Source organism: Vidua macroura, chromosome 4 (genome assembly GCF_024509145.1).
Source record: "Vidua macroura isolate BioBank_ID:100142 chromosome 4, ASM2450914v1, whole genome shotgun sequence".
Lineage (NCBI taxonomy): Eukaryota > Metazoa > Chordata > Aves > Passeriformes > Viduidae > Vidua > Vidua macroura.
The window spans coordinates 67997293-68009991 of record NC_071574.1 but is presented as its reverse complement, the minus strand read 5'-3'; the positions used below and the strand labels follow the sequence as shown (position 1 = coordinate 68009991).

Below are 12699 nucleotides of genomic sequence, written 5' to 3'. Positions count from 1 at the left end.
GGAGGCCGGTACCGCCCCTCCGCGGCTGTGGTACCGCCCGGCCCCGCCCCACCGCAGCCCGGACCGCGTGGTGCTGCCCGTGGCGCGGCTCTTCCAGCGGGAGAGCGGGAGCAGCTGCCGGCCGGGAAAGCCTTGTTCGTTCGCCATGAGGCCGCCCAAAGTGGTGCCGTGGCGGCGGCTGGTTGGGGTGTCCTTCGGGATGTACACGGCCGACGAGATCAGGTGAGGCTCCATGCGTGAGCGTCCCGACCTGTGCGGATGCTGCTGGGTACTACGAGTCCCAGCGAGCCCCGCGGCAGGGCGCCGGAGAGCTGCGGTGGGCTGTGGCGCGCGGCATGCTGGGACATGTGGTCCGGCTGGGCCACGGCCCAGACGCCGGGATGGCGGCAGCCGAGTTTTGTACAAAATCTCGCACCGCTCGAGGGGACACACTGACAAAATTATGTGATTTCTTAGTAGAGTGACTAGTCATGTAAAAGAAATATTTGCTGCGATATGAATGATTTCGCTCACTGTATCATGAAACCAATGATACGCAAATTCCCATTGCATTCGCAAAGTGCTCTCAGAAAGATGTTTTCATCGGTTGAGAACATCACAGAGATACTGAATGCCCGTGCTAGTTGTACCATTCAAGTGCGCATCATGTCGGCTCTTTCCTGCCGTTGATTTTTGCTCTTTCCTTTCACCTTCAGGAAGCTGAGTGTAAAGCCCATAACAAACCCTCAGTACCTGGACAATGTGGGGAATCCGGCTGTAAATGGGCTGTACGACTTGGCCTTGGGACCCCCGGACTCCAGAGAAGTGTGTGCGACTTGCATGCAGAACTTCAGCAACTGCCCCGGACACTTTGGCCATATAGAACTGCCTCTGGCTGTCTACAACCCCCTGTTCTTCGATGTGTGTACACTGAATTATTGCTGGTGAAAGGGCTGGTGGTGCCCGAGTTCTCATGTCCTTGAAAATAGTAAAAGTGCCAAGATCTGTTTTCTCTTTTGAGTGTAATAACAGCAGATGTAGTAGAAAAGCTTTGTTGTGTCATGATAATTCAATACAAATGGACCTTTTGAAAAATAAGCACTTTGTTGTAGCTATTGTTTTACTCAATATTGACAGGTAGGTGAGGGGGGAATATTCATCCTGAAGTATGTGACTGTAGGATATTGTGCTTTAATTAAATGAATGGCACAGTAAAAGTTATCATTTCCTTTAAACAACTGCTGCACATGAACAGCTGTCTACTCTTCCAGTTTTTGATAAACCTGAGCTGGGATGAATTTTCCTCCTGAGGTGCTGATCCCATTTGCAGTAGCTGCCTTTTGTATGGGCTACTAATTGAGAGTCAAAACCTCACTTTCAAGTGACCAAAGGTTGATGAGGTACCCATGTCTAGCCTTGTTCCAGCTTTAAGTCAAATAACTGTATTGGCCAGGGGTTAAAATCCTACAGCAGTAATTCCCAGCCTTCAGGCCACGGGGGCTGCATGCAGCTGGAGCGAGAGAACTGTATTAAATAATAACACAGAGCTGTGTTAAATAATAAAACCCACTGATAATTTCCCAGACCTTGAGGAGAAGGTGATTGTGTGAAGGACCTTTTAGGATTGAGACCAGAATGTTTCATTTTGCTGGTGTGGGGGTTTGGGTTCCACGTTGTCCTCTGTGGGGTGAGATGTCAGGAGCTGTAGTCACAGTGCTGTGTAAGAGCAGCCTGGCTCCCAGAGCTGCTGTAGATACCACAAGTGTTTCATGTACCTGTTATGTAGACAGCCTGCAGAGGGTTTATCTACAGATCATGCTTTGCATGTGAGTTTGGTTGAAATAATTTTTTTTTCAAGCAAATTACCCATTAGTTCAATTTCCCAATTACAGTAGCACTCTCTTTAAGTCCAAACAATTGCATTTACTTGCTTACTGTGCAAGCTTATACATCTGCCAGGATAACCTTTTCTTCCCCCTTCCTTTCCAGAAATTATACCTTCTCATCCGAGGGTCCTGTTTGAATTGCCACATGCTGACCTGTCCTCGAGCCGTGGTTCACCTACTGCTGAGTCAGCTGAAGGTGCTGGAGAAGGGGCTGCTCCATGCTGTCCATGACCTCGAAATCATTCTGAACAGGGCAAGTATTGTGCAATGCCCCATCCCTTTTGGACTTCATGGTCTCACACCTATAAAACTCTCGGCCAATTTCTCTTCTGTTCCTTTCAGTTTATAGAGCAGTGTGCAGATGCAACAGGCTCAGAAATTGAGGAAGAGTTGAATCGCCACGTTCAGGAAATGTTACAAAGCTCTCCAGTAAGAGATCGGTGCTCAAATGTGAGTACAGGCAGTGCTTCTCCTGAGATCCTGGGCTTTATCCTCTTAAAATAGTGATGTGCAGAACAGAGCCTGTCTCTGTAAGTGCTGGATGTTGTCCAGTTCTGAACTGTGTTATGTTTAGAGGGCTTTTTGAGGGAAATGTCTGAAATTAAACTGAAAAAGGATTTTATTTCCTGTTAGTGTAACTGTTGAATTTCTGGAAAATAAGGAAATGTCTGTGTAGGGAAATGTTTTGATGGTGTAAGTACTATATTAAAATCTGAGGCTGCTGTCAGTACACCACCTACAGATGTTGATATTTCTCTGTCTGATGCTCTGACTGTTTTGAGCTGCAGAACACATTTTGAGAACTCATGCATCCAGCAAACTTGCAGAATTAATTACAGTGACATTTTTAGGGAGACTCATGTAATTGAATTCTAATTTCCATTTAAATGTAGTTTAATGTGCATGGTTAGTAAAGGCAAGTGAGTGAAGAAGATACTTAAAATCTAAGATCATTCAGCAAATTTGTTTATAAGCCAGTTTTAATTCCTTGATCACTTGTTTAAAAGCTAAGCTTAAGCACTTTGTAAATCATACATTCATGAGCTGTCAAAAGAAGTGGTTTTTGTCATTTTTATACTTCCTTAAATCGTCATTAGAGAAAAGCTTTAAATTCCAGTACTGACTTGAAAATTAAAGACTTTATGGAATAAATTGAAAAAGGAGCATGGAGAGCACTGAGGGATGTATGCCTCCAGCAAATGGGAAGATGATGAAAGAACACCACAGATCAAGGCATGAATTAATCAGTACATGGATGTGTGTGCATTGATACTAATAATGTTCATGTTGTAATGTCAATTGTGTAATGTTTAGTGAATTCTTCATATAACATGTTTTAATTTATTTTTTTTATATTCATTATTTTTAAGTTTGGTATTTTTTTCCTTTACCAGGTCAAGAATGTGTGTGAGTGTAGAAATAAACTGGTTTCACAGTTCTGGAAAACACACATGGCTTCAAAGAAATGCCCAAACTGCAAGTAAGTTTAACTACATGAGGAAGCTGGTTTCCAGTTAAATACTGTATTTATATTAACCTTTTTCTGCCTGTCCTGTTTGTTTTTTTTCCCCCTTCAAGATCCAGGAGATCACTGGTGCGAAAGGAGCACAACAGCAAGCTGACAGTAACCTATCCTTCTACAGTGTACCATAAGTCAGGAGAGGAAGGCATTCTGGATGAAACAGCAGGTGAAATATTTGTCTTCTACTCAAATATGTTTGCACTTTTCCCCTGCATTTAAGGGGCACAGATTCTTAGCAGTGACTGTGCACTTGGAACTCTTTTATAAAAAATACTGATTATAACTAAACCATTAAGCTTGGGAGTCAGAGAGAATTGAATTTCTGTTTGAGAGCCTGTTGTGCTTTTGCAGTTTCAAGTGTCTCTGTGTTAGGAAAAGAAGTACAACAGCATAATCTGTCAGCTTTAGGGTGGTTTTGTGACACATTTTTGGCAGGTAGTTGGTTTTCTGCTGGATTTTTCAAACAGAGCAACTACAGATAAGATTAATTAGGAGGAAGATGACCAACTTCAGAAAGAAAATCACATAATCCTACCTCTAACAAATTAATTTCATCTTAAAGAGTAAAAGACAAAAAAGAAAGTAGGTGGCACTATCCAGGATTAATTAACCTATTGTTTGAACCAACTGAAATCTCCTTTTCCTTCTTGTGTCCTTGATCCTTTACACAATGAGACAGAATTGAAGCAGACATTTATGTGTGTTATTTAGCTCTTAGGAAAGGTTTCCATAAGGAGTTTATTTTGTTTGCTACTGTGTGATTTAAATACTAGATTAAATCTCTGGAGCTGTGGCTGAAGAAGCAAAATGGGAAGTATTCTATTTTCTGAACTGGGATGGATCACACAGTTAGGTACATTGTGCATAGCCTGTGCATGGTTAAGTCCCAAAAGGGAGTACCTTTAACCTTGGCATTGATGCCTTTCTGTTTAAGGGATGGAAAGGTTTTCTAGGTGAATGGAGAATTGAACTTCCAGTGTGCAGAAATCTGCATTTTTGGACCTAAGCCAGAAGAATAGGAAACTGTCTGAGGTCATGGGAGAATTGCTTTTCATCGAGTTGTGGAAATTGAGAGCTAAAATCTCTGGCTTTGTTTTGAAAATAATTGATCTTTTTTTGCTTTTTAGTAGCAAAACCATGTGTTTTCCTTCCTCTCCAAAGCAGAGGTAGCCCAGACTCTCACTTATAATATGGATGGTGCTATTGTCTCCTTCAGTTGAGTATTTCATGGGAACCTTGATACCTCACTGGTAGTACCTGAACCCCACTGAAAGCTTCCCCAGCTGCAGGCTGACTCTTGATTTGTGTTTTGGTCAGGGGATGAGATAATTTAAAGAAAAGTTCCAGCTCACTATAAGTCAAAAAAAGCATAAGCTTTAGGTGTTAGAGTGGAGTCTTATTTCTGTTACTTATATTCATATTCACTAGTCACAGAAATGGGTTCTTTTTTACTTAATTTCATATTCCCAAAGCAAACATTTAAATGATAATTTTGATGTAGATGTCAGCCAGTGTATTTTGTATATATATTTTGTATTTCCATTCCTTCTCTGAGCTGGAAGCACCACTGTAAGGAAAAAAAAAAAACAAAAAACCTTTCAGAGTAATGTCTTGAGATTTTTTTTAATAAATTCTTTATTTTTATTTTATTTTTTACTTTCCAGGTATTGATGAAAGCCAGTTAGGGAAGAGAGGATACCTGACACCAATGACTGCCAAGGAATACATCCTGGCTCTGTGGAAGAATGAAGGTAAAAAAAAACAAAAAAAAAGGAGTGGCAATTATTTCTAAACTGTGTCTGAATGTTTTTATTTTAATCAAGCTCAATAGTGTTAACTTAACAGATTTTTTTTGACTTGGTTGACCATGTGCATCTGTGGGTTTAGATTCCCAAACAATGGCAATGAGAATGAGTTTATATTTCTTTTGTCTCTTTTTAGGTTTCTTTCTGCGTTATCTCTTCCCTGGGATGGATCCCCATGAGAGTTCAGGATTCAGTCCAGACATGTTTTTTTTAGATCTACTTGTGGTTCCACCTTCAAGGTAAAATTCATCCCCCCCAAAATCTTGCAGAAATAACAGGGTTTTGTGCACCCTTTGCAGGAGGTGGAGATCCAAAATCCTGTGGTACAGACACTGGTCTGCTTAAGTGTCAGTAATGTTTAAATAATAAAAATCAGACTAGTAGTTGATAAGTTCTATTGTAGTGAGTTTGTTAGAAGACTGAAATACTAATTATGGAAAAAATATATTTTAATATTAGTACTTAAAAGGATTATAAATATTGTAACTGCACAGTACTGATAGAATTTCTTATTAAGGATCACTCATCTTTTAGACTGTCCCAGTAGAATATATGAATTTTTAAATGCCCACTGTTAGTTTGGATTATTTCCCATACACTGAAGATTTAGCTTAGAATATTTGAGGTTTATCATGCTGCTTTTGAGTGGCTTTAATCCTCTGAAGTAATTTTGGTTTGCTGTAGGTATCGTCCTGTGAATCGCCTTGGAGATCGCCTGTTCACAAATGGGCAGACTGTGAACTTGCAGGCTGTGATGAAAGATGCCCAAGTGATACGGAAGCTCTTGGTTTTCATGGCCAAAGAACAGTGTCAGCCAATAAAAATTACAGAAGAAATTCAAACAGTAAGAGTTGCTGGTTGTCTTACTCTTTGCTTTTTTGGATGGGTGGGTCAAGTTCAGGAAGGCTCCTATTTAAGCTGTTCCTGTAAAGTTTTTGCCTGAGGTGTTAGAATATCTGCTGGTGGAGACATTTCATACTTTGTTTTTTTTCCCTCTGCTCTTTTCTACCTGGTGTAAAGGTAAAACATTTTGCTCAGATTCTCTCAGCCATGGAAGTTTGGTATTAGATTACTGTATGTGAGACACAAGGGGCTCCTGTTTCTGGAGAATTAAATATGTACAGCACAAACAATTCACAATAAAACTTTGCCAGCATCTCAACACATGAAAAGAGGGAGGAAAAAGCCACTTCAGCTTCTAAGCCTAGTGGAGCCAGTTGTGATTATGTTTCTTTTTTGACAGTTGATGTCTAAGTAAGATGCAAAACTTCACAAATAATATAATTAGTAGCAATACTTGTCTTCTTCTGACAGTTCACATAGTTGTGTTGTGTAAATAATAATAATATATGTCAGCTTATCTCATTCCATATTTGTTCATCAGTTGTATCATTGAGGGGTCTTTGACACTGGACTCAGTTTCAGGGGAGCTTGATTTACATCTGCAGTGTAAAACATTTTGGAAACATTGTTAGTTATTCAGAATGTAGCCACTAGATGGAGATCTGTTCTTAAAACGTTTGACAGGAGGTCAATGAGTTTTGGATCTGACTGGTTTAGTGGCTTTTAGACTGAACACAAAGTGATGTGTAAGTGATAAAGTCTCTTGGATTTACATTTTTTTAATCTAAGAATAGGATTTTCTAGTTACGGTGATTCCTAACATGGACTGACTACCAGTGCAAAATAATAGTGAATGTTTATTTTGCTATATTTAATACTGTAATTAATACTATAACTTCAGCCTAGTAAATAAAAGATATTTTTTGTTATGTCCAAGTTGCTAATTTCTGTTTCTGCAGGAGACAGGAGGGGATAGTGAACCTCTGGACCGTTCTGTGCTGACAACAATTCCAGGGCAGAGCATTGCAGATAAGCTGTACAACGCTTGGATACGTCTCCAGAGCCATGTCAACATTGTGTTTGATAGTGACATGGACAAGCTGATAACAGAAAAATACCCTGGTATTCGTCAGGTGGGTAGCAGCTGGAGTCTTAATTAAAAAAGCAAGCTGATGGAGTAAGAAAAAAGTGAACTATTTGTGATGAGTACATGGGCATTTTCATGCCTCTCATCATTGCAAGAACCCACCTGGTTTTCCATACTCGCAGGTTTTAATTGTTACCCTCTGTTTTCAAAGCTGTTGGAGAAGAAGGAAGGGCTGTTCCGCAAGCACATGATGGGGAAGCGCGTGGATTTTGCGGCTCGATCCGTCATTTGCCCCGACATGTACATTGGGACCAATGAGATTGGCATCCCTATGGTGAGGATAAGTAAAGGGCTGTGTCTTCCTGCTGCAGCTCAGGACTGAACTGCACTGCTGGCACTTTGGTAGCAGTTTAAAATCTGGAGGGTTTCTGACTCATCTGAACTATTTCCTGCCCAGTGTTGATAAGGAGAAAGCACTGAAGAGCAGGAAATTCTTCTGTTACAAAATGAGAACACCACATCTGAGAAAGAGAGGTTAAAAAAAAAAAAAAAGAAAAAGCTGTAGTTGCTTTCTGGGATTAGGAATTGGTGCAAACTTCACAAGTAGATCCTGTTCCTCCTATGGTCTTTGGACGAAGTATTTTTGAGGTATTAAATCTTAAGAGAAGGCTGTGATAATGTCACCAACTTCATCCATCCTTAAGGATTTTTAGCTACATAGAGATGACACCAAGCCAGAATTGGAGTTTTTCATTATCTCATCTTTTCAGAAAATAGTGAACCTGCTGATAATGTGCTTTTTCTCTGTATATGTTGGCTTATTTGCAGAATCTGAATCCATAATTGCTTTCTTTAATTGCTAATTGAGTTTTATACTGCAGTAGAAAATTGCAAAAGGGACATTGTTTCTGTCCTTATGGTAGAGGATTTTAAAGCAGAAATGTATTTATTTGGCATTAGAGTAGTGTGAAGAGGAGATGCATTCAAAAGCTTAAAGTAATTTATGCTTGCATTATACTTCTTAATTTTTGATGCTGTTTTATCAGTGACCTTTAGAGTTTCGAGCCAAAATTGAACAACATGTTACTTCTCTCCTCTATTCCTTCCTGTCTAGGTATTTGCCACCAAACTGACTTATCCTCAGCCAGTCACTCCCTGGAATGTCAAAGAGCTGAGGCAGGCTGTCATCAACGGCCCCAAGGTGCACCCTGGGGCCTCCATGGTCATTAACGAGGACGGGTCTCGCACGGTGCTGAGCGCCACCAGCCTGACCCAGCGCGAGGCCATCGCCAAGCAGCTCCTCACCCCCTCCTCAGGGGCACCCCAGACAGGGCTGAAGATTGTGAGTATGGGCAGAGCCCTCCTCCATCTCTGGTTGAGGGGGTAGGAACAAAAACATGGTACTTTTTCGAATTTTAAACCCCATTTTTCCTTCCTTTACTTTCTTCTAATGTGCAGTGTATGGCATTCGTCGTGCCAAGATGCAGAGTATTCTTAGTGGTGGCCTTGGCAGTGCTGGCTTAGCAGTTGGGCTCCATGATCTTAGAGGTCTTTTCCAACCTAATTGATTCTATGTCAGTTATTTCTACTCTGTGCTGCAGTTTAATCAACCTTTGAAACTTCTTAACTGTACCTCTGTCCCTTGCAAGAGTTGAAAAAGCACTATTTAGCTACTAGGGCAAAAGTTTTGGTGTTTAATAGTGTTTTCACATTGTTACGTATTACCTTATCTCTCATAAAGGCTTAGCAGAGATTTGAAATTTAAGTCTGAGTATTTCTGTGATGTCAGTTCTTTCAGAACCTATCACAGAGTTAAACATAACAGTATTTAGACTGTACAAACAACTTACCATACTCTTGTTGATAATCACTTAAGTGGATATTTGGATGTTACTAACAGAAAAATTAAAATGAGACTGTTCTGAGAGACTCTGTTCTAGATAAGGATATATTGTGTTGTACTCAGAGCTGAAATTAAGAGATTCCTGGCCTCTGCTTCAGTTACTGGGTCATATTACTACCTTACTCTAGGGTGTCCAGGGCTGGGTATATTGTGGGAAGTATCAGTTCAGCCCAGTGGGCTTTGGATGAAGAGCTGATTGATTTGATCACTGTGGTTTGGGGGAAATAATGGGGAATGGTTGTTTGGTGGAGAGCAGAGGGCGTTCAGGGCCAAACAGTCTTGATTCTCTGAGTTTTGCACAGAGCATGAATACCAGAAAGAAGATGTTGTGGATGTGCATGTATTTAAAGACCAGTTAGTCCTTTCTGAGGCACAGCCATGCCTTGTAGGCAGCACCCCAATCTCTTGGCAGGTGTGTCGGCACATTAAGAACGGGGATGTGCTGTTGCTGAACCGCCAGCCCACGCTCCACAGACCTTCCATCCAAGCTCACCGCGCCCGCATCCTGCCCGGGGAGAAGGTGCTGAGGCTCCACTACGCCAACTGCAAGGCTTACAACGCTGACTTCGATGGGGATGAAATGAATGCCCATTTCCCACAGAGCGAGCTGGGCAGAGCAGAGGCCTACACCTTAGCCATCACTGATAAACAGTACCTGGTGCCAAAGGCAAGTAAAGCTGCCAGATAGATTTATTTCTAGAGGCAATTGCTTTCCTTTATTTTGTCTAATGATAAATGAGATCATTTTTAGATGTGTTTTTACTTACCTCTGAGGTTTATTTCTGTGTTCTTGCTCCACTTGTGGTTCTGTTCCTCTAAAGAAGGCCCAGCGCATCCAAACAATCTTGTTCCTTTGAGTCTCTGTGTCCAGAAGAGATTCAGTAGAGACTTGTGCTGTAATGAGTTCTTTACAAATTACTTAAATGCTTTTATGCAGGGGAAATAATTTTGGGAGCTGGAGGCACACGACTTATTAACCCCACCACCACCTTTTTCTTGTTACCTCTTTAGGATGGGAAGCCACTTCCTGGCTTGATCCAGGATCACATGATTTCTGGGGTCAGCATGACAATCCGGGGCTGCTTTTTCACCAGAGAGCAGTACATGGAGCTTGTGTACCGAGGGCTCACAGACAAAAAAGGAAGAATTAAAGTCTTTCCTCCAGCCATTATGAAGCCACAGCGGTTATGGACAGGAAAGCAGGTAGTTTATCATTTACTGGGTTAGAGAATGCTGGTGGTTTTAAAGTAAGCAGAATGCTAATAATAAACCAGTGCTGCTAAGGGTGTTTGGAAGGCCAGAGCCCATTAACACCATGTAGGTTTTGGTGTGTGTTTCTGAGCTGTAAAACCCAACAGACAGCTTTTTTTTTTTTTTTTTTTTTAATTTTAATATATCTAAGTATTGGAAAAATCTTTGCTGTTTTATATTTCTGAATAATTACATGTCTCAGATCACTGATCCTTCAGAGGGTAGACTAGCAGGTGAATATTCCTGCCTTGTGAGATTTCCAGGCTTTCAAAACTTTGCTGTCAGTGGAAAGAATACGTGCAGGATGTTGCTTTTCTCATTCATGCCAGATTTTTTTATGTTGATAAGCGATTATACCAAAAAAAAAATTCATGCCCCTCATCCTGCTTCTTTATAGGTTGTTTCCACATTGTTAATAAACATCATTCCAGACAACCATGCTCCACTGAATTTGACTGGGAAAGCAAAAATTGGTGGGAGAGCCTGGGTAAAGGGACCTGCAAAAGGATGTCTGAATCTTGATTCAATGTGTGAATCTCAGGTATGTAACAACTCTGGGGGCTGGGCTGGGTTGTATTAAAATTGTGTGTACAGTAAAAGAATGGGAAGGGAACAAGGCAGATGACAAAGGTAGAAGCAGGCATTTGGCAACAGTTACTGCCAGAAGTGGGTGATTGAAGGATAGGCCTGGGAGTCAGGAAAAATTCTCAGTGGCCCTGACTTAGGCAGATTCCATCTGGTTTTGTTAGACCATATGTCTTCATTGTCAGACTTTATAGGTGGAAAAATGTAGGTGGTGTTAGAAGTTTCATTTCTGCTACAAATTCTGAAAGTATAGATAAATCTGACCACATTTAACCATTCACCAGGATGGAAGCTTTTTAAACTTACACCAATTTCCACATAGATTACACAGAAAAACCTGTAGAGGTCCTAGTACAATTAAAATTTCTGTTTTCCTGATTCAAAGCTGTCTTTTATTTTTCAGGTTATTATCAGAGATGGGGAACTACTGTGTGGAGTCTTGGACAAAGCTCACTTTGGCAGCTCTGCCTATGGGCTGGTCCACTGCTGCTACGAGATCTATGGGGGTGAAACCAGTGGGAAAGTGCTGACGTGTCTGGGGCGCCTCTTCACTGCTTACCTGCAGCTGTACAGGGGATTCACCATGGGTAGGTACCTGCAGCACTGCAGCACCTCCTGAGGTCTAAACCAGACATGGTTGGGCATAATACATGCTAATTCTGTTAATGAAATTCTGCAGGACTGCCCTTGAGTGGGATAGCTACCTGCCAGCCTTTTCTTGATCTTGGCTTTTTTTTTTTTTTTTTTTTTTTTTTTTTTGTTGGTGCAGAGCTGGCCTTCTAAGCATAAAGAGAAGGTATAGTCTTGAGTATGTCCAACAATTTCTCTTTTCTGTCCTGCCTAGCCAATGTGTATGCAGATAATATGTCCTGTGTTGAAATTTTGTTTAGATCAAAACCTTGTGTTTTGCTTCTCTGAAAAGTAATGATTGCATAGATAGCAGAACAGCTGACAAAAAAAGATGAAAGAACTTTAAGGGCTTGGTGATCAAGCCTTGCACATCACATTTTACACATTTACACATTTTAAAACTTTTGGTAAATGAGTTTGAAAAGCATTTATTACAGGTTTTCAAACTCATACAAGAGTTATGGAGACACAGTCAACTGTCAGCAGTAGCAAGGGACGAACAGACTGCTGTGAGCCAGGGAAAAGGGAGGGAATCTTTTGGAGTGAGGAAGGTGACTGATTAACTCACAGGAATCCTGAAAGCCAGGGTGCAAAAGCTAGATAGGAAAAGAAAACAACCCTGGGACCACTAGGCAGTTAAAACATCAGAAGAGAAGTGAGACTGGAGCAGGAGTTTGGGATTTGGTGTTTTGACACAGCCATTTTAGTGACCACTCTAGTGTCTGTGGCAGGACTCCTCACAAACAGCTCCCAGGAGTTCAGGTTCCAGTGTTTAATCTGTTCCCTGATCCTGTAATCTCCATGATCTGTATTTTTAATTTATCTTTTTTTTAAAAAAGCTAAGAAATGCCACATTGTGAAAGGTTCAACTAATAGGAAGTTTGATGTGGATGGAAGGAAAAAAGCAGTTTGATGTGGCTGGTCCCTAAAGCATTAGTTTGTGCAAGTGCATCAACTAAGAGTTTTTAGAGACTGTTGAAGTTAAGACCCTCAAATTAGGGAGTTGATTTTGCACTCTTACTGCTTAGTTGATGGGGGGTTTTTTTATGGCTTACAACTTCTCTATCCAGAAGTTTTTCAGATTTTTTTCTTCTTGTCAAACTGCAGGCCCTGAGTCTAACCATCATTATCACTTTAGTTGTGACTTTCTTTCCGAGCTCTTCACTCAAAATCCCTGACATCAAATGTGGTTCCTTCCTTGATGTTTT

The 12699-nt window shown here is 41.0% G+C and overlaps 1 protein-coding gene across 1 annotated transcript in view; it reads left to right on the top strand.

Annotated features, from left to right (window-relative positions):
• Window positions 1-92: 92 nt before the first annotated feature.
• The window catches only part of POLR1A (RNA polymerase I subunit A), a 29049-nt gene continuing 16442 nt past the window's right edge, over window positions 93-12699 (top strand). Inside the window, exons 1-16 of the mRNA XM_053975048.1 lie at window positions 93-222; window positions 696-900; window positions 1969-2118; window positions 2208-2315; window positions 3260-3345; window positions 3444-3553; window positions 5052-5138; window positions 5329-5431; window positions 5877-6036; window positions 6995-7168; window positions 7334-7456; window positions 8237-8464; window positions 9438-9692; window positions 10037-10228; window positions 10674-10817; window positions 11265-11448. Coding sequence (XP_053831023.1) covers window positions 146-222; window positions 696-900; window positions 1969-2118; window positions 2208-2315; window positions 3260-3345; window positions 3444-3553; window positions 5052-5138; window positions 5329-5431; window positions 5877-6036; window positions 6995-7168; window positions 7334-7456; window positions 8237-8464; window positions 9438-9692; window positions 10037-10228; window positions 10674-10817; window positions 11265-11448 — 2386 coding nt within the window. The 5' untranslated portion in view covers window positions 93-145. The remainder of the gene's footprint in view (window positions 223-695; window positions 901-1968; window positions 2119-2207; window positions 2316-3259; window positions 3346-3443; window positions 3554-5051; window positions 5139-5328; window positions 5432-5876; window positions 6037-6994; window positions 7169-7333; window positions 7457-8236; window positions 8465-9437; window positions 9693-10036; window positions 10229-10673; window positions 10818-11264; window positions 11449-12699) is intronic.